At 39.4% G+C, this 27,566-nt stretch overlaps 1 protein-coding gene across 8 annotated transcripts in view; it reads right to left on the reverse strand.

Moving 5' to 3' along the window:
* CDK14 (cyclin dependent kinase 14) overlaps positions 1-27,566 on the reverse strand; it is a 716,891-nt gene that overhangs the window by 316,937 nt on the left and 372,388 nt on the right. For all 8 annotated transcript variants that reach the window (XM_067746465.1, XM_067746464.1, XM_067746468.1 and 5 more), the window contains one exon: positions 10,352-10,446. In XM_067746465.1, the coding sequence (XP_067602566.1) occupies positions 10,352-10,446 (95 nt within the window). The remainder of the gene's footprint in view (positions 1-10,351; positions 10,447-27,566) is intronic.

Here is a 27,566-nt window from a genome sequence, read left to right on the forward strand (position 1 = left end):
CAGTTTAAAGTGACTAAAGGAGACCATGACTCCCTATTAGATGAGAAAAAGCCATTAGGGAAAAGGATAGAAAAGAAGATAATTGACTTTGTCCTACCAATTAGAGAAATAAGACATTCATAATAGAGCACTGATTGAAAGCTGGCTTGTTTTCTTTTTCATTTCTTTAATTTCTCCTTATGGTTCAAAATTCTTTTATCTTTAGCTGCCTGCACGTTCTGTCATCCACAACGTTTACATCTGTTCACTTGCAGTACTTGGTTCTGCATGGCAACCCACCCCTTCAGAATATAAGATCATAGTATTACACTGCATAACTAGCTCTCCATATATGAAACTAAAACATCCTTGAAAGTCTTCCATAAAGAAAAGTCCATGAGCCAAATCCAGTTTTCCTACTGTTGTCACTAAAACACAAATATATTCTAGTCCATGACATGTGAAGATCTATGACAGCGACTTATAACTCAAATGGCACATGAAGATTATCTAGTCTAAGATCACAGTCCTCCACCAGATTTCAACCTCGTTAAAAGTAAGGGCTATATATTTGTATCCCTAGAGCTTAAGGATAGTCCCTGGCACAGAGAAGACAGTCCACATATGTTGGAGGAAAAAAAAAAATGAATGAATTATTAAGCAAATGACCATAACAAGTTGTGTTTCTGCTTCCCAAAATTATGCCAAATGGGATGAGTTTAAATAACAGTGCAAAAACTTGGGCAGTCCTTTGCTATGTAAACTTGGAGCTATCCAGATTCACACTCGACACAGGAGATGATGCAGCTACTGGAAAGGGCATGCATGGAGTACTGAATATCTAAGCCTGAATTTCCTCATCTGCAGAATGGAGGCACCTTATATCCACTTCACGGTTTCAGTTGGCACTATATGACATAACATCTAAATGACATACTTCAATCCCTTGCATAAAGTACAGGCTAGGAACCCTCTCTACAATATTTCTGATGGAAATCCACTTATCCTCTACTGAATGTTCTTAGTGATAAGGTGTTCATTACACAAGGCACTGAATTTAATTTATGAGTAACACAAAACATTTGAACATTCTTCCCAGGATTAAACCAAAACTAGCCTCTCCAGAACTCTCACACTTGGCTTTCTTATCCTCTCTGGAATATTTATGTTACCTTTTCTCTACGCTCTTCAGTATGGTTTCAATTCTCCTGAGTAAGTCTTCCTGGCACCTTTACTGGTTCCATGTTGTATCCGTTCACATGCCCTTCCAGGTGCACTCTCCTGTTTGCTTCAGCTCTTTGAGCCAAAGAAATTACTAGTCTTTTTCACATAAACTGTTTTTAAGTTAACTTTCCTCCACCCTGTTTATCCCTTTTATTTTTTTTTTTTTTTGATGTGGACCATTTTTAAAGTCTTTATTGAATTTGTTACAATATTGCTTCTTTTTTTTTTTTATGTTTCGGTTTTTTGGCCACGAGGCGTGTGGGATCTTAGCTCCCTGACCAGGGATCGAACCCACACCCCCTGCATTGGAAGGTGAAGTCTTCAACCACTGGACCGCCAGGGAAGTCCCTGCACCCTGTTTTTCTGTATTAGGTTGGGCTGCCTTTTTTTTAAACCAAATACACTGTTTTACTTAGCCCCACAGCAATTCACCTTGTAGGTTCTGCTCATCATTTCACCAGATCTTTTTTCACCCCTGATTCCATCACTCCAAGTGTTAATTATGACTCCCAGCGACAACACATACACAAATAGGTCAAGCACATCATCTCAATGTCTTCATCTGAGTCATTAATAAAAATATCAAATAGGACAAGGTCAAGGACAATGCCCTCCAGCATACAGCGATAGACTTTTCTCCATTCCAGTGTCGATTCATTAATCAATAGGCTTTGGGTGAAGTTGTTCAACCAGCAATAAACTGAAAGAATAATCTTCTAACAACTGAATTTCAATTTTATGTTGATAAGGATCTCATGAGAGTCCCTGTCGCAACCTTTGCTGAAATAAGAACTAACACTGTTTCTTATTAAAAGGGAACGATTAGGGCTTCCCTGGTGGCGCAGTGGTTGAGAGTCCGCCTGCCGATGCAGGGGACGCGGGTTCGTGCCCCGGTCCACAAAGATCCCACATGCTGCGGAGCGGCTGGGCCCGTGAGCCATGGTCGCTGAGCGTGCACGTCCAGAGCCTCTGCTCCGCAATGGGAGAGGTCACAACACTGAGAGGCCCGCGTACCGCAAAAAAAAAAAAAAAAAAAAAGGGATTGAATAGACTTGAATGTCTAAAAACCTTTTTTTGCATTTCACTAATGTTCTACAGTAAGCTTACATGTCTACAGATTCAGAGGTGTGTTCCCTACCACCTTTTAAAAACCAGCATTCCTTATATAACCTTCATTCTTGATGATTTCTCAAAGATTATATGCAATGGTTTTCTTTTCACATTCTAGATGTAATTTACCTGGAACTACATAATGAACTCACTGTAGTAGATGTTTATATGAGTGTGGGTTTTTTTGGGGGGGGGGTTGGGAAGAGCAGGGAACTAAGGAAAGCATGTCCTATATCTGAAATTATTTCCTATATTGGGAAAATCCCCTGCTTTATGAATTTTGGTGGGAGGCAAGACCAAACCGTCGTTACAAAAGTCAAAAGGCCAGACACTCTCCTTCTCAGGGGCCTGTGCAGTCAAAACATGGGCATGGGACCTAGTGTCAGCTAACCAAACACAACCAACCCTCACTTAGCATTAGGAGCTAACAACCCAAAGAAGCAGGGAGAATGTCGACACCATTTTGACCTCATCAGTGGAGGTAATAACATCCAGTCACACAGGGCAGCCACGCCAGTCAAGTAAGAGACAATATATCTGCAGCCAGCAGTCCTGGGGGCAGCAGGATGTGCAGTGGGCAGGTCCACGCATGATATTGGTTCTGGGTCTGGCTCTCCAGCCTCACACTGTTCCTGCCCATTTTTAAAGTCTTCTCAGCAGGTCTGTCAGCCACACGTTAACCTCTTGATAAACTTTTCAGATTAATTCAGCTAAAGAGGATGTCTGTTGCTTGAAATAGAGAACTCTGACTGGTACATTTTTCAGAGCAGCCAGCCACTTTAATTCCTTTGACACAACTAGGTGGTTTCTGACTATCCCATTGTCTGCGGTCTGCTCTACCCATTATGGAGTAAGATTTGCTCTACATCTTCTGCTTGGAAGAGAATTGTTTTGAGAGAAAAAATAAAGACTATAAAATAGGAGCTAAAGATGGAATACAGATAAATAGAAAAATAAAGAAAAAAGTTTAAATATGAATTAAGTAGTTCTGCTTTCCCTAGGTTGTTCGCAATAAGTAGTAAAACTATTAAGAGTCTCTTGCCCTTCCTGCTTCAAATGTCACTCATTCACTCATATAAAACTTACTGGCTAAGCACCTACTATGTGCCAGACACTCTGCTAGGCATTGGAGAGGCAGCCTCTGCTCTTGTGAAACCCCAGTCTCTCTAGCTCAGAGTCTCAGGTGAAATAGTTTTATCTGGTTTCATAAATAATCTCCTTTCTTACAGGTACTTCCTTCTCAGTATCCTCTGTTGGTGTTCCTCATCACTTTACAGTGCCTTAATGTTATGCTGAATGTTGAAGTGCCCCAGTGTTCAGTCCATGAAACTCTCTTCCATTTCTATGTTCATTTGCTCATACAGTGTTTTAATTATTGATTGCTGGACAAGAAACTAACCCAAAACTTCGTGGCTTGAAACAACCACCGTTATATTATCTCTGACAATTCTTGCGTCGAAAATTCAGAAAAGGCATAGCAGAGGACAATCCATCTTGGTTCCATGTGACATCTGTGAGACTGGAATCTACCCCTTACCCCCACCCAAGAAGCCTCCTTCAGTCACATGTCTGGCACTAGCCTGGAGGGGCAAATGGCTTGGCTGGGGTCCTATGTCTCAGGCCTAACTAACTTCACACTGTCTTCTGGGTTCTCAGTTCTCCTCCATGTAATCCAGGGCCTCTCCCCATGGTCTCTCCAGCAGGACAACTGGAATTCTAACGTGGCTGATCAGGATGCTCAAGAGTGCAAAACAGAAGCTGTCAGGACCACAACTGGCAGAGTGTTCCTTCCACCACGCTCTTTTATTGGTTAGAGCAAGTCACAAGCCCAGCCTTAATTGAGGGGCAGGGACTACACAAGGGTGTGAATATCCAAAGGCATGGTTCATTTAGCGCCACCAAGGTAACAATGACCATACCTGGTGATCTCATCTAACCCCCTTGTTAAATATTATCTATGACCCAGACAACTTCCAAATCTCTACGTTGGACCTCTCTCCTAAATCCCAGACCCATATGTCTAACTGCCTTGTGACATCTTCACTTGCATATATAATAGGCATCTCAAAGTTAACCCCTTCAAGGCTGAGTTGCATCTTCCTGCAGTCTGCTTCATCTCTCCTCACAGCAGCTCCACTGTTATAGTTGCTTCAGCCAAAACAACTTGGGATCATCCCTGACTCTCCTTCATTTCTCAAATGCCACATCAAATGCTATCAGCTCAACCTTAGAAATACATCTAGAATCCAACCACTTCTCACAACCTCCACTGCTGACATCATCCCACAGCTGTTAGACAGTTAGACAGCTGTGACAGCCTCCTAACTGGTCTCTCTGTTTCAGAACTTGCCCATCTTCAATCTATTCTTGAGAAAGCAGCCAGAGAGATTCAATTAAAATATAAGCCAGATCAGATCATTTCTCTGTTCAGCATCCTTTAGTGGTTTCCCATCTCATTCTGAGCAAAAGAAAAGTTCATCAAAATAAAACTTTACAAGGCCCGACACAATCTGGACCCCACTGTGTCTTGGATTTTGTCTCCTCCTCCTATCCTCCTTGCCTGCTCCATTCCAGCACAGGAGCCCCGCTGCTCCTCACATAAGTCTTCTATCTGGAATGTTCTTGCCTTGAATATATGTCTTCCTGCTACACCTCCCTCAGATTGTTACCTAAACACCTTCTCAGCGAGGCCTTCCCTGATCACTGTCATTTAAAGTTGTACGTGCATGCACATGTGCACATATATCATATCTCATAGGAAAGCAGAAAACTTTTCAATTGCCTCAGGATACTTTAATCTGGAAACCAGAATACTGATGGAGAGCTACAGTTTTTGAGAACAGATGTGGTATAAAATCATGCAAATTAAAGCATTCTTTGTAGATTTAGAAATCAAAATGTATGAGGCATAGAAACCAAATAATGAGGTAAATTGTGTGGCACGGTGAAAAAGACAGAACATAACTTTCAGCTGCCAGTCCCATATCCAGCATCACACATACCTCAGGCTATCAAATAAAACTACGAAGATGGTTAACACCAGCAGGCTGCAGAGTCAAATGGAGTAATGAGGAATTTTAGGCACAGCAGACTTGGGCTAAAGTCTTTTCTTTACCCTTTTAACTTAACCAAATGATTTAGTAAATCTTAATTTCTCTAAGCATTCTTTTTCCTCATCGAGTATAAAAAAACTGGATAACAAAAACACTTGCCTTATGTACTTCATAGGGCTAAAGATGGAATCTAATGGAATAGCATTTATGAGAGAGTGTTCTGTAGAATGTAAAACACTATAAAAACATATTATGTGAAAAAAAAGAAGAAAAATACCTTATGTGATTTTTGGTGATTCATAAATCCCTTCATATGACTTTTGGTGACACAGTTTTTTTTCATGTGGAAGATAGATTTTTGTATTACATAACGGTGCACATTAGCTTGGAATATTTCACAGTAGAAGAAATAAAATTATTGCTCCAAATGATCATGATCAGTTATAAGTTTGTTGCTTTTCTTCTTATATTTATATGTTATTAAATATGTAATTATATATTTAAATATGTAATGAAAAATGTAATGTATTATTAAATATGTAATGAAAAATGCTGCTACACACACTTTGCTCTCATGCAATTTAAAACAGAACAGAATGGTTATGCACTTTAACTAATGGTAATATATATTTACATAATCATGTTTACTATTAATATTCTTATTTCCACTTACAGAATCTGTTTTAGATATTTCAGCATGGTGTTAAGCAGGGTAATGTGGCACTTATTAGTCTTTGGCAAAAAATAAAAACTAAATTGCTTAACTTTTTGTTTAAGTAGAAAAAAATTTTGCTAGCATTTTCACATTTTTTATATTTCTCTTCCATGTCTCAAACCCAGGCAGGAAAAAAAGATGGCTATAATAATATTTTAGACCATTATGAAACCACATACCTTTTCAAGCTAATAGAGCCACTGCTTAGATAAAGATACTCCTTCACATTTGACAACAACTGGAGAAAGGAAGTACCCAAAAGAGCACCCATCACGAGGGCCCGAAGGTTACACCAATGAGCCATGAGCAGCTTGGGGGCACATTTCCCAGTGTGTGTCAGCCTTGCAGCTTGCAGACCACTATATCTACACATTTTGAAAGTGTGTAAGAAACTAAATTTCAGATGTTTCAGGAGTTTTACCCAGTACTTAAGAGATAGCCTACACTAACAATATCCTATTATACACTGAATCACTTTAATAGTGACCTCCAAAGTCATTTCCTCGAATATTCTTTCACATCAATAACTTCTCATCACTTATTTCATTATTCTGGCCCTCAGAAGGCTTTTATGTAATCTAAAATGTCATTCATGGCAATAATATAAAGCAGCCAGGCTTAGAGTTCTCTTTTAAAGCAAAAAAACAGAAATATATTTATACAGTGTATACACTATCATAAATAAGAATCTCTTACATTGTGGAACCCAAATTACCTCAAAAAATGCTTGAATACTTAATTAATTCTAACGTCCAAAGGAAAAATTCAATAGTACCTAATGTACCTTAAATTATATTACTTTTCCTGCATATCTAGGGTTTTCATGAGTATGAGGTATGAATTTTCCTATACTGTTTAACATACTCAGTCCCCTCCCTCAAAAAATATGCTGTTAATTACATGGAACTACAAAATCAACATTTTTTAGAAAATAACTTTGACGTTAACAATTTTTAAATATGGCAATATCATCATTAAGTTTGGGAAACTGTAGATTAAAATGTTTGATGCTGATTTTAGGGCTTGCTAAATAACAAGATTCTGTGTGTGTGTGTGTGTGTGTGTGTGTGTGTGTGTGTGTGTGTGTGTGTGTGTGTGTGTGTGTGTGTGTGTGTGTGTGTGTGTGTGTTTAAGTAGATCCCAGTGAAATAAATGGGGCAACACTCTAACTTACAAGTTTCCTTTATGGAAACTTAAAACATTTCATAATTAAAATAAAATTTTAAGTGGCTGCGTTTTCAACCAGTCTACAAAACTTATTCAACCTACAGAGCAGTTTAATTGTATTTAGGATTTAAATACAGTTACATCTTAAGTGCAGAATAGGGAAGGTTGTGGAAAGAAAAAAGAAAGTTTCCTTTCCCCCTTCTGACCAAAAGCTCAACCTAAGTAAAGCTGAACATAAACAGGAGACACAATATTGCAATTAGGATTCAAAGTAAGATGAATCTGAGTCTATCTTTCATGCCACAAGACCCTAAAAAGCATTTCATCTCCCAAATCCTTAGGTTTCTCCTTTGTAGGGTGGTGACAGTCACAGATCCATAAGACTGTTGAGAACATCCAAAGTGAAAATGAATGCAAAACCCCCAGCACAGTGCCCAGCATAAAACTCAATACATTTTAGTTGTTGGTTTTTAGTATTGTGGTCATACTTGTCTTAAACATTATTTCAGCTCCCTTTCTGATCCCTCACTCATCATCTCAAATCCACAAGTGCCCTCCTGTTTCCTACCCTGTGCCCCTCCACTAGATCTGCTCTAATTCCCATGGCATGTCATGCTTTGAAACTTCTATCACCTTCCCACTGCTGTGAAACATGCAAGAAAAGAGTAGAATTTATTTCTGCTAGATACTGTGAGGAAAACAATCTGATTAAATTAATCCATTAAAGTATGTGAATCTTAATTTTCCTTGAGATATTGGCATATGTGGGGGAAAAAAAGGCAAGCAATGAAAAAGCAGTGTAAGAAAAGAGAAACTTTAGGAAATATTCAGGGAAGTTATTTTTGTACTGGGCAATAGCCACAGAGGCAGGTTAATACTGTCAGGGAGTCTACACCTTCCCCACTCTAACTGGGAAGACTCTGAAAGGAATTTCTACAGCATAGAGCTCCCCTACTCCCACCTCCCCAACTCTGATTTCAGAGACTCACTGGACCATTTTACTTAAAATAAGCCAAACAGGGGCTTCCCTGGTGGCGCAGTGGTTGAGAATCCGCCTGCTGATGCAAGGGACACGGGTTCATGCCCCGGTCTGGGAAGATCCCACATGCCGCGGAGCGGCTGGGCCCGTGAACCGTGGCCGCTGAGCCTGCGCGTCCGGAGCCTGTGCTCCGCAACGGGAGAGGCCACAGCAGTGAGAGGCCTACGTACCACAAAAAAAAAAAAAAAAAAAAAAGGCAAACAAACAAGTGGTAGCAACAAAAAGCACTTCACTAGAGAGAGCAAAAGGATAGGAGATGAAGTAAATAGAAAAAGACAAAGAAAGGCGGGGATGAGAAAGGCAAAGAAATACTGGAAAAGTAAAGAAATAAAGGTGGAGTGGAGAAAGGAAGAAGAGGCAAGGCAAGGCAATCATAAGTCATGAATGACACGAGTGTGCCTCATTCTCTAAAAGAGAACAGGTTAAACTACGCCTTAGCTCCCCCAGAGAAGTTAGGCATGAAATGCCCACAGAGTACTGCATATATGCACCCTATTTTGTGGTTTATTGAAGAGGACCTGGGATGTCTCCAGAAGAATTGGGACCAAGGGGAATTTCACTCTCACAAAGACGAATAATTTTAAAAGTCAGTCTTAATCAGTTGACAAATACTGCAGGACAGTGAATTTCTTTCCTTTTATGTGGCAACTTCCACAGAATATAAAATGATCAAATGACATCTGCTCTGATATGCACATTTTTAGCTTCACAAATATATTTAATTTTCTTTTAAGATTTGAAAGACACGTTTTCACATTATTTTTGTTCATTTCTCTATCAATGTTACTGATTTTAGGGGCCAAACTAATTTTTCTTCCTCTCAATTTAATTAACCAGTTTCGAGGGAGGGAACAAGTATATTTTTGAAATCTCTTTTGTCATGTTTTGTGGAAAAGTTAGTCAAGTATACTAAGAAAAATCTGGATTTAACTGAAATATTGCAACTAGACATACTACAAAATACAAAACAAAAATTCCAATTCTAAATCAGCTGAATACATTATTGACCCCCATATCATCAGTTAAACAAAAGAAATTATATTTGCATTGATGTGTGAATCTGCATCCATTCTTGGTAGCATGTAATATATGCAACTGCTTGGCTCTATCTGTCCTTGTAGCCACATTACCATATTATTCAAATGTATCTATCATTTATATGTAAATAGACAAGATGAATGGCTTCTTCATAAGACAACAATTTTCAAATGACAAACAGACATAGGCAGACATTAGTAAGATAAAAATGTTGTAAATATTCATTCTATTATATATTTTTAAGGAAAAATGGACACTATTTCAAATGTTTTAAAAAGTAGGGTGGTAATTACAAAATGGGATCTTAATACATTCACAATACCAACAGCTATTCTTCTCAATAAAGGTCTCTACCAATGTCATTTGTATCTTGTAAATTACATGTTCTCAGCTCCATCTGTGAAAATTGGGATGTTAATTATCATGGTTACATTTCATGGTTCCACAGTTAAATGCTGAAGTGGTGCTACACAAATACCATATGTTTTTCTAAGAGAAACGGAGCAAGATTAATTATGAGTTCAAGTCTAAGTCTCAACACAATAAGATCATTACATTGTGTGCTACGCAAATTGGAAGTTTTAATTAATAGCTGAAATACTAACCGAGGGGAAAAACTATGCAGTCTAAATTGTAAGTATCAGGCTTTTCTCCACAAAAATCATCCAAATAAGGATGCTTTTGAGAAACCAAGTTATAAATCCAAAGAAAAAAAATTTTTGTTGTCTGTGAACTTCCTTGATGGAGTGATCACCATCATGTTGTTTAATCCTATTTGATAAACCTAAAATTTACAGTGTATACTAGTAACACATAGGTTATAGACAATATACCTGATGAAAATTCAACTGAACATTTTTTCTGGATTTTTAAGATACATTATCATTCAAAATTATGCAAAATTACAAGTCTCGTGTACTCAGATAAAATACTCACTTCAGTATAGCTAACTAAAGACAAAACTCTATGATAATACTATAAGAATTTTATTCATATTTATAAAACCTGAATTCTCATTTTACTTACCACATATTCAAACACAAGTGTCAGCGTCTCCTTGGTGTGGATGATGTCATGAAGCAGCACTATGTTAGCATGTTTCAGTCCTTTTAACAGAGAAGCTGTAAAATAAAGTGGACATAGAGACAATTTATCATGGGTAACAAGCAACTGATTTGTTTCATTATCATTTTGGTACATCATCAGATGAAATATACCTATTTTCCAAGCCAATAACAATTCAGAATCAAGGGCAGAGGAACAAGGTTTTCATTTAGATTAAGTTACCTCCAATTAATTCACCTGTTATTTGTTTTTAATCTTTAGTTAGATTCCATTATGGTCAGAGAACATACTTGGTTTGATTTCAATTGTTTTAAATTTGGGTTTGTTTAGTTACCTAGCATATGGCTTATCTCCATATGTATGAAAGATATATTCTGCTGATATTGGATGGAGAGTTCTATAAGTGTCGATTAGAGCCTGTTGGTTGATGGTATCATTGAATTCTTCTACAGTATGTATTTGCTGATTTTCTGAATAGTGGTTCTATCAATGACTGAGAGAGGGACGTTGACACCCCCAACTGCAACTGGCAATCTGTCAATTTCTTATTTGAGTTCTGCCAGTTTTTGCTTTGTGTGCTTTGAAGCTCTGTAGTTTACTACATATACATTTAAGATTGTTATGTTTTCTTTGTGAATTGGCCCCTTTTACCAATATATAATGCATCTCTTTGTCCCTGGTAATTTTCTTTACTCTGAAGTGTTTTGTCTGATATTAACATAGCCACTCCAGCTTGACTCTGATTAGTGTGCATATGATATATCTTTTTATATTTTTTTCTTTTGGCCTACACCAATGGCCATTCAGGTAGAATACTCAAAGAACAGAAGCTTCCTCTATCATTGTTAATTATTTTAGTAGCACCGTGTCTTCGATTTTGGTTTTTGGTATACAACCTGAAGAGAAAAAAGAAACACAAAACACATTTTTGTGTGTGTGTTCTGTCAGGAACTTGTAACTGCTCATTTATTCATCAAATATTTATTGAGAACCTAGTTAACAGCATGGGTGGCCCTGGACAAACCTCGAACTCTTGATAATAATACTGCAAGACCACCTCTATAAAAAGAGATTTATAACACAAAGCATGAACCCTGCTGTAAACTCTGGACTTTGGGTGATAATTACGTGTCAAGGTAGGTTCATCGCTTGTAACAGATGTACCACTCTGATGACACATGTTGATAGTAGGGGAGGACTGGGGTGGAGGGTAGGGAAGGGAGTATATGAAAACTCTCTGTACTTTCCACTCCATTTTGCTGTGAACCTTAAAACTGCTCTAAAAAAATAAAGTCTATTTTAAAAAGTAAAAAGCTATATCTATGTTTTAACATACTCAAAGAAAAAGCAAGTTTAGATTGTTTAATATTTTACTGAAATAAAATGGTATTTTAGATATGGAATAATCATGCAAAGAGGCTATACTGGGCAGTCCCCAGAGAAGGCAGAGACAAAGCCTGTAGACTGTTACATTCTCATATGACCCCAATTAATGTGAGCTCCTGTTTTTAGAGTTATTATTGCTATGAATTTCCACTGTCTTCACCAGGTAAACCTATTTCAGGACAATATAATATATCTTTAATCCAAAGATGAACTTCAACAAACACTTAATTGATCCAGAGAAGGCCATTCAGACTGAGAATACTTTGTGTGGCTGGTCCAACACCAGAAGACAACAAGAAGTGCGTTTCCTCTGAAACTGAATCAGCAGCATCAGTGTGTCGTCCAAAGCCAGAGAGGTCTAAGCTAACTATCGTGGGGAGGCCCTCTCTTCCGCCTCACATATATCTGCCGAGGGCAAGTTAGTTTTACACACTAAAAACCTTATAGTAAAAATATCTACAAATTTATTTTATCTGAGCTTTGTAAATTAGCACTCATGAGAAAATAATTACTAAAAATAACAATAACAATAAAATCACAGCACACAAACTTCGAAGAAACAACCACTACATAGACGTACGATAGAGTTTAGTACCGTTAATTCCAATAATTTACAATCTTCCTTCTTTTAATTATTCAAATATTTAATATTTTCATTATTCAACCGTCAGCCTCAAACAAGTAAAGCTTTATTACATAGCTAATCCCCAGGCATTAATCATTAATCCGTTGGGGAACCAACTGCACATGTGCTCAAGTTTCAAAAGGGACACTTGGACCTACGCTAGTCTTCTGAGGCAGACTCATCCTCAAAAATCAAGATTTCAAACCACAACAGGGTATTTGGAAGTGATGGTCAGGTACAGTACTTCACACCTAGCCTGTGTACAAATATGCATAGGTAAAATGAATAAAGGACCTAATGAATATTATGTTTATGAAAGGAACCTAGCTTTGTGAGGCAAGTTTTGGAAAGATATAATATCTTTTGTAATCCTGTCTGATTTCATTTTTCAAGTTATCCCTTCAGTTTGTCAAATTCAGTGATGATACTTATCAGCAACAACTCCAAAAAGGTACTGAAGCTTACAATTCATTGAATATCCCATCCCCAGAGAATCGTTTGTTGTTGCTTTTTTTTTTTTTACTTTTCTCCCATTGCCGCCTTTCCTCTCTTACCATTTAGACCTAAACTGTTTCTCATTTCTCAAAGTAACATCTTCATGTCCATCATTTCCCATTGTGTTTTCCCTACAATTTCAGTAAAATCAATTCTCTGCCATTATTTATCCTGGGGAAAAAATACATCTTCCTGATGGTGACCAACATTACAGCAAAAAAGTCATGTAATTTTTGACATCACTTTTTTTTTTTTTTTTTTTTTTTTTTTGTGGTACGTGGGCCTCTCACTGTTGTGACCTCTCCCGTTGCGGAGCACAGGCTCCGGACGCGCAGGCTCAGCAGCCATGGCTCACGGGCCCAGCCGCTCCGCAGCATGTGGGATCTTCCCAGACCGGGTCACGAACCCATGTCCCCTGCATTGGCAGGCGGACTCTCAACCACTGCGCCACCAGGGAAGCCCTACACTACATTTTTGACCATTTCTACATGAAGACTCAAAGCCTCCATATTTCGTTCTATTAACTCTCAATTATTGCAGATTTTAGATTTCTAACTATATTTATATACACTGCTAAAACCACACTATCAGTCAAATAACTACCAAGAACTGTATTTGAAAATAAGCGCTTTTTCTTTTGAGATTAACATAACAAATTTGTATTTGGAAAAGGCTAAAGCCACTAATTTCAAAGCTGATGGCAGAAAAATGACATTGAAGGGCAGAACACCAACCACAATATCTACCAACATGAGGGTAGGTGACAGACCTGACTAACTTGGAGGCTGCCAAGGCAACAGCCGCTGCTCCAAGCCAGGTGCGAGATACTATCACTCCTGCTGTTACCAAGGCAAGTGAGTCTCCTGGGCTGCCAAGTCGGTCCAGTGATTAACACCTACAAGTCCTAGAGCCAGTATGTCTCCCTCTTCAAGACAAGCACTGTCAAAATACTACTCCATGTCATCCTAATAATATCTCAAATATACCACGTTATTTTCTCATCGTTTACATACAAAACAAATCCTGTAACACTGGCGTTAGTAATTCTAGCACGCTTCGTTTCCCCACAAGTTTTAAGCAAACATATGGCAAACATTTTAAATTCATTTCACCAGTGAGGCTTGAAAAGGTACAAACGTACACGACATAAAAGAATTGTAATTAAGGGTGAGGGTAAAAATGCTAACAATAATTCTGGGGCTGTGATGCCGAAACAATACAGGAACAGAAAAACACTGTTGCTCATAAAGATAACTGCCTTTGACAAAGTCCCAGTAGGACAGGAGGACAAAGGCAGTCCTCCCTTAGCGTAGTAGCAGGATTCAGACACCCACTGTCTGAAGGCATATAGAAACCTTCAGAATAAACTTTCAGAATAAACATCCTAGGTTTCCACTCTGAAGTGGAAGAGTTAAATTTCTTCTAAATGCTAATCTCATCATGATTAAAATAAAACCCTTCTTTACTATTTCCAACAGTCTTGTAGGTCATTATTTGACACCCTACGACTAGGAAAGGAGAGATCACAAGTAATCACAACCCATCCTTGCTCACTCTCCCTTTAGCCTCTGGAAAGAACTAGTGCATTCACGTTTTCCTCTCATCATTTTTATGTTTTCTTTTTCAGTGGGCTAAAAGGGGCTGCTGAGGGGCTGCTACTTGATTTTTCTAGAAGACGAAGATTACTACCTATTAAACCCAAGAAGCCAACTGTATTTCAAGCTACAATCACAACAGACATAAACCTTTCCTTGAAGCCCACAGCTAGATAGCTCTAAGGCTGCTGAAATTCACTTTATACTAGAAATAATAGTATACTTTCTTTTTTAAATTGAAGTATAGTTAATTTATGATGTTGTGTTAGTTTCAAGTGTACAGTGAAGTGATTCAGTTATACATATGTGTGTGTTATACATTCTTTTTCATATTCTTTTCCATTATAAGTTATTACAAGTTATTGAGTATAGCTTCTTGTGGTATACAGTAGGTCCTTGTTGTTTATCTATCAATATAATATATAGTAGTGTGTATATGTTAATACCAAACTCCAAATGTATCTTTTTCCTTATTTCAATAAGTTCTACTTCTCACTTACTTGCTAGTGGATTCTGAATATTTTCATAGTGAAAATATTCTGAATGGGAAATACAAGGGTGAACAACAACAACAAAATACACAGAGAAAGACAAAAGTGCTTGTTTAACTGTGTCTGTGATGAGGAGGTGATCTAGACAGAGAAAGGCACTCGTGCCTGCCCTGAAAACCAATACGAAGCTCCAGGTTAACTTATGCATGGTTCCAGAAGGTATGTTGCCCACTGTGGCTACATACTAGGAGAAATGCTGTAGTTCTACACAGTTCTGGACCTTCCCCTAAATGAGATCTGATCTGATAAACACACACACACACACACACACACACATACAACCATAAACTAATAAATGAAAAGGTAAGAGAATCAGGTTAAAAAATGGAATTGTATCTTTGGCTCCATTTTTACTTTTTATACTTTTACACACATACATACAAAAGAGTCAACTCTTTGTTATGGGGAAAGAGGTCACAGCTAATCCAAAACACAAGGTTAAAACACATGTGATGTCGAATAAACTTAACTTAGCTAAAATCACATGAAGGATTTAGAGACATGTTTTTTGTTCACCACATGCTATCCAAATGTGGAAAGATAATACAAAAGGTCAGGAATACTTTATACATATCACATAACTTGTTTTCTATCCACCACAAAGTCTACTGTTTTTACTTGCTCCGTAGCTGAGGTTTTCTATTTGAGGATGGACAGAACTTCAGTCCCACTGCATATCCCCCCTGCTCTGCTCCCCTCCTAATTTCCCCATCACAGACCTGAAAAGTGGTATTGGAATTACAGCCTCAGCCAGCCGCTCTGCCATCACTCCCTGTGCATCCACCACTTGACTACTGGCAAAGAGCAGTCAGCTGGGGGCTATTTCCATGTTGCAGCCTCATAGGACCACACTGACAGCTTGCTAAATCACTCAGAGAACAGGTTCCTCTAACAGTATAGCTTAACCACGTGAAACTGCCAATATTTGCCATCTTTGACCTAACTAACACAGAAATTTCGAGTGGTTCAACCTAATAGAGTTTACCTGGTTCAAAGCAATTTTAAATTCTTCACAAATGCATGGTTACTCTTCCCACTGTTAATATTCAAACCAATTAATCAGCCAAGAATTGACTCTGAATAGAAAGAAAAAAAAAAACAAAGGAAGAATCTGTTCATCAAACTATGGTTATAGATGAGGGGAGGGATATAGAAACAATTTAATTTTGTATGAGTACCTTTCTATATCATTTGAATTGTTTATGATAAAGATATATTCCTTTTATAATAAAAGAGATACCTGGAAAAGTTCTTTATTAGAGTGGACTGGCTAAAGAGAACTGAAATAACACTATAAAAGGTACACTGATGTTTACACAATTAATGTGCAGCTACAATAATGAATCATTATAACTACAGTGTGATCCTTCACCACTAATTCCTCTTCATGAAGGTATTGGTGCAAATCCTTGCATTATAAGGGTCTATTTTCCTGTTCTGGAACGTGACACGCCCTGTGTCAGCCTCTAATTTGCACTCATGTCGCACATTAATCAATAATGTTGAAACTGGGGGTTTCCCTGGTGGCGCAGTGGTTGAGAGTCCGCCTGCCGATGCAAGGGACACGGGTTCGTGCCCCGGTCCGGGAAGATCCCACATGCCGCGGAGCAGCTGGGCCCGTGAGCCATGGCCGCTGAGCCTGCGCGTCCGGATCCTGTGCTCCGCAACGGGAGAGGCCACAACAGTGAGAGGCCCGCGTACCGCAAAAAAAAAAAAAATAATAATGTTGAAACCATTTCTTGTCTAAATGGTTACTTCCCCGCATTAAGATTAATTTACTCATTGCAAAAGATTCCTAGTTTTGTCTCCAATTACTCCCAGTTGAACCTGTAAATGAGCCACCAGCTGCCTTTCCGTGCTCTAGCTAATCTTGTTCCGATTTGCCAGTGGAAAGATCCACACATATGTAGGTAGTACATGAATGCGAGATGTGGTTCTTCTCAAATGTAAACATCTCACTAATAACTTCAGCAGAAACACATCTTGCCAAGTAACAGGGCTGGCGATAGTGGTAGTTATGCTCCATGGACTGTCTTTAGGCAGGAAAGAGACCATTTAGGAGCCGAGGGTTACTGGAAAACTTGACAACACAAGAGTTGTTTTTTGTCTGGCTGTAAAAACTAGGCTGAAAAGCTGTTAGGCAATTTACTTTATTTGAACTATTTTACACTTTGTTACAGTGGGTTACATGTACAGTCAGTAAGAATACTACAAAGTATGCAATAATTAAAAAAAAAAGATAATGTGGTTTGGCACCAAGCCCCTTATGTCTTCTGGTGAAGAAGAATAAACATTTATATCATAATAGCTATCTCTGTTTGACTAGACTTAAACAACCACTCCTTACATGAAACTATGTGAATAGCTATTATTGTATTCTTTTTCTTTTTAAAGACACCAATTGTACTTGAACATTTGTTACTTTTTTTTAAAAATTTATTTATTTATTTATTTTTGGCTGTGTTGGGTCTTCATTTCTGTGCGAGGGCTTTCTCTAGTTGTGGCGAGCGGGGGCCACTCTTCATCGCGGTGTGTGGGCCTCTCACTGTTGCGGCCTCTCTTGTTGTGGCGCACAGGCCCCAGACGCTCAGGCTCAGTAGTTGTGGCTCACGGGCCTAGTTGCTCTGCGGCATGTGGGATCTTCCCGGACCAGGGCTCGAACCCATGTCCCCTGCATTAGCAGGCAGATTCTCAACCACTGCGCCACCAGGGAAACCCATATTCTTTTACCAAAATAAGATAAGTTGAAAATCAGAAAATATATTCCTTGCCATGGCTGCAAGTCCCAGTGCCTAAGGGCCTGACCTTGAGAGACACCAGTCAGTCACTATCAGGCTCCTCCACAGAGCAGGGCAATTTTGCAGACACAGGAGGTTCCACCCCCTCCACCTCACAGCCACAGCCACAGCCACAAACCCGCCACGAGGTGCTTCTCAAAGTGTGGTCCTTCAACCACCCACATCAAAGTCAACTGAGGCGCCTGATATCAATGCCAATGCATCAGGTCCTATCCCAAACCTACCAAAGCCAAATCGATGGGGGTGGGGCCCAAGAATCATCCAACAAATACTTAATATCTCCTCTGTGCCAATCACTAAGCACAGGAGAAACACAGACAAAACTTCTGTTCCCATGAAACTTATATGCTGTATTTCCACAAAGCTTTCTATTCAATCCTTACGTATTCTAAAGTTTAAAAATCACTGCTATGTTATGGTTTTGTTATATAGGAATGGGTAACATACTTACGGAGTGAGTGTGTGTGTCTGTTTATGCACTTAGTGACACTGCAATCTACTCACTGTTCCACAAGCAAATCAATAGAAACAACCATTCAATCAATCATTTCATTTACCTAGTATCTACTTCTGTCTGTCTCTGTCTGTGTGTGTGTGTGTCTCTCTCTCACTCACACACACACACACACACACACACACACACACACACGCACAGCCAGTGAGATAGATTCCACTGAAAAATATAAACTCTTGGGCTAGAAGACAGAATTCTTTATTCTGAAAATTTGATGGTATTTGATGTGTACGGATTTTCTCCTGCATTTCAAAAACCCCCAAACTGTGAGCTCATATTTGCAACATGAATAAAATGTTAAGGTCATGGTAATAAGACCTTTTCAATCCCACAAAAATTTCTAATATCTGTGAAAGAGTAAAGTTTTATGTAAAATGTCTGCAATACATACTGCCTCAGAACCAGTGCTTTGATAAACAGATACAATCAGCAGGTCTGGAGATACTGTAAACAGATTATGAGCAAAGAAGGAAGAGAAGTGAAAGACTAAAAAATGAATATGAATCTTGGTTGGGGTTAATTCCTACCCTTGAATATCCCCTGACTTGAAATTTCAAACATAATACCACTTCATTTGACTGAATAACAAAGTCAAAGCTATAAAAATGACAAATGAGAGCATAACTCAGTGGAAAGTGAACAGCCCCAGAGCACCATGTTTCTCACAGAATTAGTTCACCTTCAGGCAGTCACGTCACCTTCACTTCTACCTCCCCAGGACAGAACTGAGCCAGCTGTCCCTAGGCCTGGACGAAGCCTTGAATTCCTTCATGCGGCCTGTGATCCATGGTGGCCCAGGCGGGAACCCAAGTTCAACTCAGCAAAGTGAGCTCTGCCACTTCTGGGAAGGTCGCTAACACAACGAGTCCCAGACTGCTTCCCTCCCACCAGTGCTCCCTCCTGCTCAACGTCCGATGATGCTCAGCTGCTAATGACACAACATTTGGCCGGCTCTAGCACCACGTACATGTTCAGGAGTTTTACAAGATACTTTAAAAAAAGCAATTAAGGATTCATTCAGGAATTGCCTTCCAACTGCATGGAGGCAGGACTGGCAAACGCCATCTCTGAGAGCTCTCACTGCTCTCTTGTTTCATATAACCTCAGCTATGGCAGCATTTGAAGGAGACTTTTCTATATTTGGAAATACATGAAAACAAGACAGGAAAACAAACATACCTATAAAAGGTAGAGTGACATCTTAAGTGTTCAGTATTCAGAATCCTATGATGATGATAATAAAACTGTTTATGTAAAATGGTATTTAATGAGTTTGGGGAGCAGTTCCCAAACTTTTCTGAAAATAAGAACCTTCTAAGTCTCTTCTACACTAGGGAAGTCACTTCAGTACAAAAATAGTAACTTTTAAAATTTTTATTAGAGTCTCATCTTTTTAAAGTCACTACTTGTCAGAAACTGGCAACATCTTAGAAGTATTAGATTTCATGCAATGTATCACAGTTGCTTAAGATAAAACACTAACCACTGTGATAACTATACAAGTCAAGTAAAAGACAAGTAAGTTGTACATGATATATTTTATGTTTCTAAATTAGCAAGGTAACTTCAGACTGTCACTATAGTTAAAAAAAAAAAAAAAAAAAAAAAAAGCAAGCCATGCAAGAAAATGACAAAGGGAAAGAAAAATAGTACCATGGTGTCAAATTTTCTAGGAAATTTGTATCTCTGTCTCCACCACCACCAGCCAGAGGAACTCGGGGAAGGGATAATTTGGCCCTGAATTTATCAAGGTAGGCTCAGCATTTGAGCCTCAAATGTTGTGACTGTGGAGGGTTTTTGTTAGTGTCTCTTCAAGGTGTACACTTGTGACTGGTACCAACAATAGCTCCCGCTCATACAACCTGCCTTTCCATACATGAAGGCAACTCCTGAGGACTATGGAGAACATCCACCCATGATTAGCGTGACTGCCATTTTCTCAAATGTATTCTACCTCCTTTGACCCATATTTCCCTTTTTAATAAAACTTCATCTTGTTTCATATACATCATACACAAGCACATACACACACATATATATAAAACCTTAGTGCATTAAAGACATCTCTGTTTGACTTAATACAGAGTGACTGAATCATCACACACAATTCAAACAGTCCTCATAGAATTTCAAAGTGAGTGTCATCTTCAAAAGCATCTAAATCCAACCCTTCATTTGACAATTGAGGAAACTATAATAATACACAGAAGTGTGGTCATAGGATTCAAACCCTGGCCCCCTGACTCCTGATACAGGAGGATTCTGTTTCTGTCAAAGTAAGCATGATCCACTCTCATTGTCTTGGTTTTCTCTTCTTCGTTCCTAGTGTTTTGCTGTGATTGTGGTTTCCCTTTATCTTTGTATCTTTCCAGGTGTTGGGGGCAGAAAAACCTGAAGCTAAGAAGACTAGAAGAACATCAGATATGACAGACATATCTGCACAACTCTTCACTTGTAGCAACACCACCTGAACTAAAGAGGTTTCAAAAGAGAGTAATAAGTAAAGAAGAAAGCTGGGGGAGAACTGCTGTTCAACTTGGCTTTTTTAAATCACCTTTATCTGATCAGGTCACTTCTCTTCTTGAAATCTTTCAATGGCTCCTTAACAGGACTGCCAAGGACCTGCGCAATAGGGCTCTTGATGGAGCTCCCCACGCCCCCAGCTGCTCCAACGCCCTCCACACTGTGAACTCCAGCTATACAGCACTTCCTAGAGATCTCCAATTCACCACTTCCTCTCAGACCTCTGGGATGTTGGCTCTTCTGCTCCCTCCCCCATAGCCTCTGAGCCTCACACATCCCTACCATGTCTTCAGATCTTAACTTAGCTATCGCTTCCTTTGGAAGTCTCTGCTGACCCCAAGCTCAAGTTAGATGTGTTTTCTATCAGTCCCTGAGCACCTTGAGTTGTCCTGTCCCAGTGTTATAATTACCTGATGACCTATCTCCACCTGTCTGTAACCCCCACTCACAATATGATTTGCTCTCAATCCCGCTGTGCTCATAGCACTCAATGCAGTGCTGAGTTTATAGAAGATGCCTATTAAGTGCAGCTTGAATAATGTATGCATGAACAAGAAAAATAAAATCCTTAAATGATCTTCCATAAGTCGCCGCCAGCAACGCAAGTTCTTAGGATTGCGCTCTGCTATGGATTGGTTATCTTTTTATAATGTGTTTAGTTCAGCCTGGGTATGTGGATCAAAATAAATCCACTCTCAGTTTTGTAATAACTGACCAACACACTGAGGCTATATATTTCACTGAATTTAAAAAGAAGCAAAGAAACCTCTTACAGGGTGTTATTAGGAGTTTTCCCTTCATAAGTAGGCAAAATGCTATATACAATGCTATATGTAAAAAGGCATTTTATTTATTTCCACTCATATTTCAGATTATGGAAAGATGGTACAAGATGTGTTTGAAACTGTAATTTATTTCTAAAAACTCATATTAGAAACTAAAATTACATCCTAACACTTTTACCCAGCGTGAGATAAGTTCATAAACAATAAGGTGGTAGCAATAAGGAAAGGAAGAAGATGTTCTCAACCATATGTGGGTTTACAGCAGAGTCAAATCCAACCCACGGACTTGGTTTGTTTGGTCTGTGCAATGTCTTAGATATTTATGAAGTATTTAAAAATCGGAGGATTTCATATAAAATGCACAACTTTGGCTCTTCAGAAATAACAGATGTGGGTAAATGTTCTGTGTCTGGAGCTACACAACTGGCCCCTTACACAAGACATCACTATAATGGTTCCCCATCCTCCTTTTCCCCCCAAAGTGATAGAGGCTCTTTCAGCCTGTTATTTGATGAGCCTCTACATTTGTGATCTCTGAATTAATATTTTGTGAGTAAAAATACAACATCACTTTGACTGCATGAGCTAAAGTACAATTATGAGGAAAACTGGAAGCAGTCAATTCAAAGAGGGTTTTATGAGTCCCACAAACCAACAGAGTAAGAAAGGGGACTAGAAGGAGAACAAGAAGTTGTTACTACAGGAAAATCACAATTACTACCAAAGAAGAATAGACTGAAATGAAATTATATCCATTTCAAATTGTTCATCTCAAAGCTCCAGTGAGACCCACTAGGTGGAATAGGAACCCCTTAAGGTTACCAGCACAGGACTTTCTTTTCACATCGTTTCAAACATAGATTCATTGACTGAAAGATCTAAACAGACTCTGGAGGACATTTAGTCCACCTGATGCACTTTTTTCAGGTAAAATTTTGTGGCCCAGAGAGACTGTCAAAAGCCATACAATTTGGTACACAACTTCCCCTCTCTAGCCCCTATTTCTCCAATTCATTCTCAGAGACTGATAAAAAATGTCAGGTAGGCATTAAACATCTGATATTTATATCCTAAGAAAATGAGAAATAAAGAAACAAAATGGACTTACTCAAGGTAGCAAGCTGGGCCAAGAGCCATATCTCTGATTCCCAAACCATCATGCCAGGCTTCTACCCATAAAACTGCAGAGATTAACGTCTGCCAGAACTACAGGCAATGCTCGTGATGGCCTGATAGCCCCTACCCACAACGCACAAACAAAAGGACTGAATGCGGAGGGGGGCAATTATCAGGGAGGGAACCTAAAGCATGAATCTCAGAGCAAATTAATCCAAATAATATTTCATATTGAGAAGGCTGTAAGGAAACAGATAGACTCATACTCTTTGAGGTCAGATGTTATAGGGGTGGGAAAGGAGATTGGTCAAAATCTATCAAAAGTTAAAATATTTCTCATGACAGGGAGCTTCAAGATGGCGGAAGAGTAAGACGCGGAGATCACCTTCCTCCCCACAAATATATCAGAAATACATCTACATGTGGAACAACTCCTACAGAACACCTACTGAACGCTGGAAGAAGACCTCAGACCTCCCAAAAGGCAAGAAACTCCCCACGTACCTGGGTAGGGCAAAAGAAAAAAGAAAAAACAGAGACAAAAGAATAAGGACGGGACCTGCACCTCTGAGATGGAGCTGTGAAGGAGGAAAGGTTTCCACACACTAGAAGCCCCTTCGTGGGCGGAGACTGCAGGTGGCGGAGGGGGGAAGCTCCAGAGCCCCGGAGGAGAGCACAGCAACAGGGGTGCGGAGGTCAAAGCGGAGAGATTCCCGCATAGAGGGTCGGTGCCGACCACCACTAACCAGCCCGAGAGGCTTGTCTGCTCACCCGCGGGGGTGGGCAGGGGCTGAGAGCTGAAGCTCGGGCTTCGGTCAGAGCGCAGGGAGAGGACTGGGGCTGGTGGAGTGAACACAGCCTGCAGGGGGTTAGTGCACCATGGCTAGGCTAGCCGGGAGGGAGTCCAGGGAAAAGTCTGGACCTGCTGAAGAGATAAGACACTTTTTCTTGCCTCTTTGTTTCCTGGTGCGCAAGGAGAGGGGATTAACAGCTCCGCTGAAAGGAGCTCCAGAGACGGGCGCGAGCCGCAGCTATCAGCGTGGACGCCAGAGACAAGCATGAGACGCTAACGCTGCCGCTGCCACCACCAAGAAGCCTGTGTGCGACCACAGGTCACTATCCACATGTCCTTTCCCGGGAGCCTGTGCAGCCCACCACTGCCAGGGTCCCGTGATCCAGGGACAACTTCCCCAGGAGAGCACACGGCGCGCCTCAAACTGGTGAAACGTCACGCTGGCCTCTGCCGCCGCAAGCTCGCCCCTCATCCGTACCCCTACCTCCCCCCGGGCCTGAGTGAGCCAGAGCCCCAGAATCAGCTACTCCTTTAACCCTGGCCTGTTTGAGCAAAGAACAGACGCCCACAGGCGACTTACACACAGAGGCGGGTACAGATCCAAACGTGAACCCCAAGAGCTGTGCAAACAAAGAAGAGAAAGGGAAATCTTTCCCAGCAGCCTCAGGAGCAGCGGATTAAATCTCCACAATCAACTTGATGTACTGTGCATGTCTGGAATACCTGAATAAACAAGGAATCACCCCAAATTGAGGGGGTGGACTTTGGGAGCAACGATACATATTTTTTTTTCCCTTTTTCTCTTTCTGTGAGTGTGTATGTGTATGTTTCTGTGTGTGATTTTGTCTGTATAGCTTTGCTTTTACCATTTGTCCTAGGGTTCTGTCTGTCCGTTTTTGTTTTGTTTTGTTTTATTACTTAAAAATTTTTTTCTTAATTATTTTTTATTTTAATAACTTTAATTTACTTTACTTTATTTTTATTTTATTTTCTTCTTTCTTTCTTGTTTTTCTCGCTTTTATTATGAGCCATGTGAAGGACAGGCTCTTGGTGCTCCAACCAGGTGTCAGGGCTGTGGCATTGAGGTGGGAGAGCCAAGTTCAGGACACTAGTCCACAACAGACCTCCCAGCTCATTGTAATATCTAACGGCGACAATCTCCCAGAGATCTCCATCTCAACACCAAGACCCAGATTCACTCAACGACCAGTAAGCTACAGTGCAGGAAACCCTATGCCAAACAACTAGCAAGACATGAACACAACCCCATCCATTAGCACAGAGGCGGCCTAAAATCATAATAAGGCCACAGACACCCCAAAACACACCACCAGACGTGGACCTGCCCACCAGAAAGACAAGATCCAGCCTCATCCACCAGAACACAGGCACTAGTCCCCTCCACCAGGAAGCCTACACAACCCACTGAACCAGCCTTAGCCACTGGGGACAGACACCAAAAACAAAGGGAACTACGAACCTGCAGCCTGCAAAAAGGAGACCCCAAAGACAGTAAGTTAAGCAAAACGGGAAGACAGAGAAACACACAGCAGATAAAAGAGCAACGTAAAAACCCACCAGACCTAACAAATGAAGAGGAAACAGGCAGTATACCTGAAAAAGAATTCAGAATAATGAGAGTAAAGATGATCCAAAATCCTGGAAAAAGAATGGAGAAAATACAAAAAACGTTTAACAAGGACCTAGAAGAACTGAAAAGCAAACAAACAGAGATGAACAACACAATAAGTGAAATTAAAAATTCTCTAGAAGGGATCAAGAGCAGAATAACTGAGGCAGAAGAACAGATAAGTGACCTGGAAGATAAAATACTGGAAATAACTACTGCAGAGCAGAATAAAGAAAAAAGAATGAAAAGAACTGAGGACAGTCTCAGAGACCTCTGGGACAATATTAAACGCACCAACATTCGAATTATAGGGGTCCCAGAAGAAGAAGAGAAAAAGAAAGGGACTGAGAAAATATTTGAAGAGCTTATACTTGAAAACTTCCCTAACATGGAAAAGGAAATAGTTAATCAAGTCCAGGAAGCACAGACAGTCCCATATAGGATAAATCCAAGGAGTAACACGCCAAGATACATATTAATCAAACAATCAAAAATGAAATACAAAGAACAAATATAGAAAGCAGCAAGGGAAAAAAAACAAGAAACACAAAAGGGAATCCCCATAAGGTTAACAGCTGATCTTTCAGCAGAAACTCTGCAAGCTAGAAGGGAGTGGCAGGATATATTTAAAGTGATGAAAGAGAAAAACCTACAACCAAGATTACTCTACCCAGCAAGGATCTCATTCAGATTTGATGGAGAAATTAAAAGCTTTACAGATAAGCAAAAGCTAACAGAATTTAGCACCACCAAACCAGCTTTACAATACATGCTAAAGGAACTTCACTAGGCAGGAAACACAAGAGAAGGAAAAGACCTACAATAATAAATCCCAAACAATAAGAAAATGGTAATAGGAACATACACATCAATAGGTACCTTAAATGTAAATCGATTAAATGCTCCAACCAAAAGACATAGACTGGCTGAATATATACAAAAACAAGACCCGTATATATTCTGTCCACAAGAGACCCACTTCAGGCCTAGGGACACATACAGACTGAAAGTGAGAGGATGGAAAAAGATACTCCATGCAAATGGAAATCAAAAGAAAGATGGAGTAGCAATTCTCGTATCAGACAAAATAGACTTTAAAACAAAGACTATTACAAGAGACAAAGAATGATCAGGGGATCAATTCAAGAAGAAGATATAACAATAGTAAATATTTATGCCCCGAACACAGAAGCACCTCAATACATAAGGCAAATGCTAATAGCCATAAACTGGGAAATCGACAGTAACACAATCATAGTAGGGGACTTTAACACCCCACTTTCACCAATGGACAGATCATCCAAAATGAAAATAAATAAGGAAACACAAGCTTTAAATGATACATTAAACAAGATGGACTTAATTGATATTTATAGGACATTCCATCCAAAAACAACAGAATACACATTCTTCTCAAGTGCCCATGGAACATTCTCCAGGGTCACAAATCAAGCCTTGGTAAATTTAAGAAAATTGAAATCATATCAAGTATCTTTTCTGACCACAACGCTATGAGACTAGATATCAATTACAGGAAAAAATCTGTAAGAAATACAAACACATGGAGGCTAAACAACACACTACTTAATAACCAAGAGATCACTGAAGAAATCAAAGAGGAAATCAAAAAATACCTAGAAACAAATGTCAGTGAAAACACAACGACCCAAAACCTATGGGAGGCAGCAAAAGCAGTTCTACGAGGGAAGTTTATAGCTATACAAGCCTACTTTAAGACACAAGAAACATCTAAAATAAACAACCTAACCTTACACCTACATCAATTAGAGAAAGAAGAACAATAAAACCCCAAAGTTAGCGAAGGAAAGTAATCATAAAGATCACATCAGAAATAAATGAAAAAGAAATGAAGGAAACGATAGCAAAGATCAATAAAACTAAAAGCTGGTTCTTTGAGAAGATAAACAAAATTGATAAACCATTAGCCAGACTCATCAAGAAAAAAAGGGAGAAGACTCAAATCAACAGAATTAATATGAAAAAGGAGAATTAACAACTGACACTGCAGAAATACAAAGGATCATGAGAGATTACTACAAGCAACTATATGCCAATAAAATGGACAACCTGGAAGAAATGGACAAATTCTTAGAAATGTACAACCTTCCGAGACTGAACCAGGAAGAAACAGAAAATATGAACAGACCAATCACAAGCACTGAAATTGAAACTGTGATTAAAAATCTTCCAGCAAACAAAAGCCCAGGACCAGATGGCTTCACAGGCGAATTCTATCAAACATTTAGAGAAGAGCTAACAACTATCCTTCTCAAACTCTTCCAAAATATAGCAGAGGGAGGAACACTCCCAAACTCATTCTACGACGCCACCATCACTTTGATAC

The sequence above is a fragment of the Pseudorca crassidens genome, chromosome 8 (assembly GCF_039906515.1).
Source record: "Pseudorca crassidens isolate mPseCra1 chromosome 8, mPseCra1.hap1, whole genome shotgun sequence".
Taxonomy (NCBI): Eukaryota; Metazoa; Chordata; class Mammalia; order Artiodactyla; family Delphinidae; genus Pseudorca; species Pseudorca crassidens.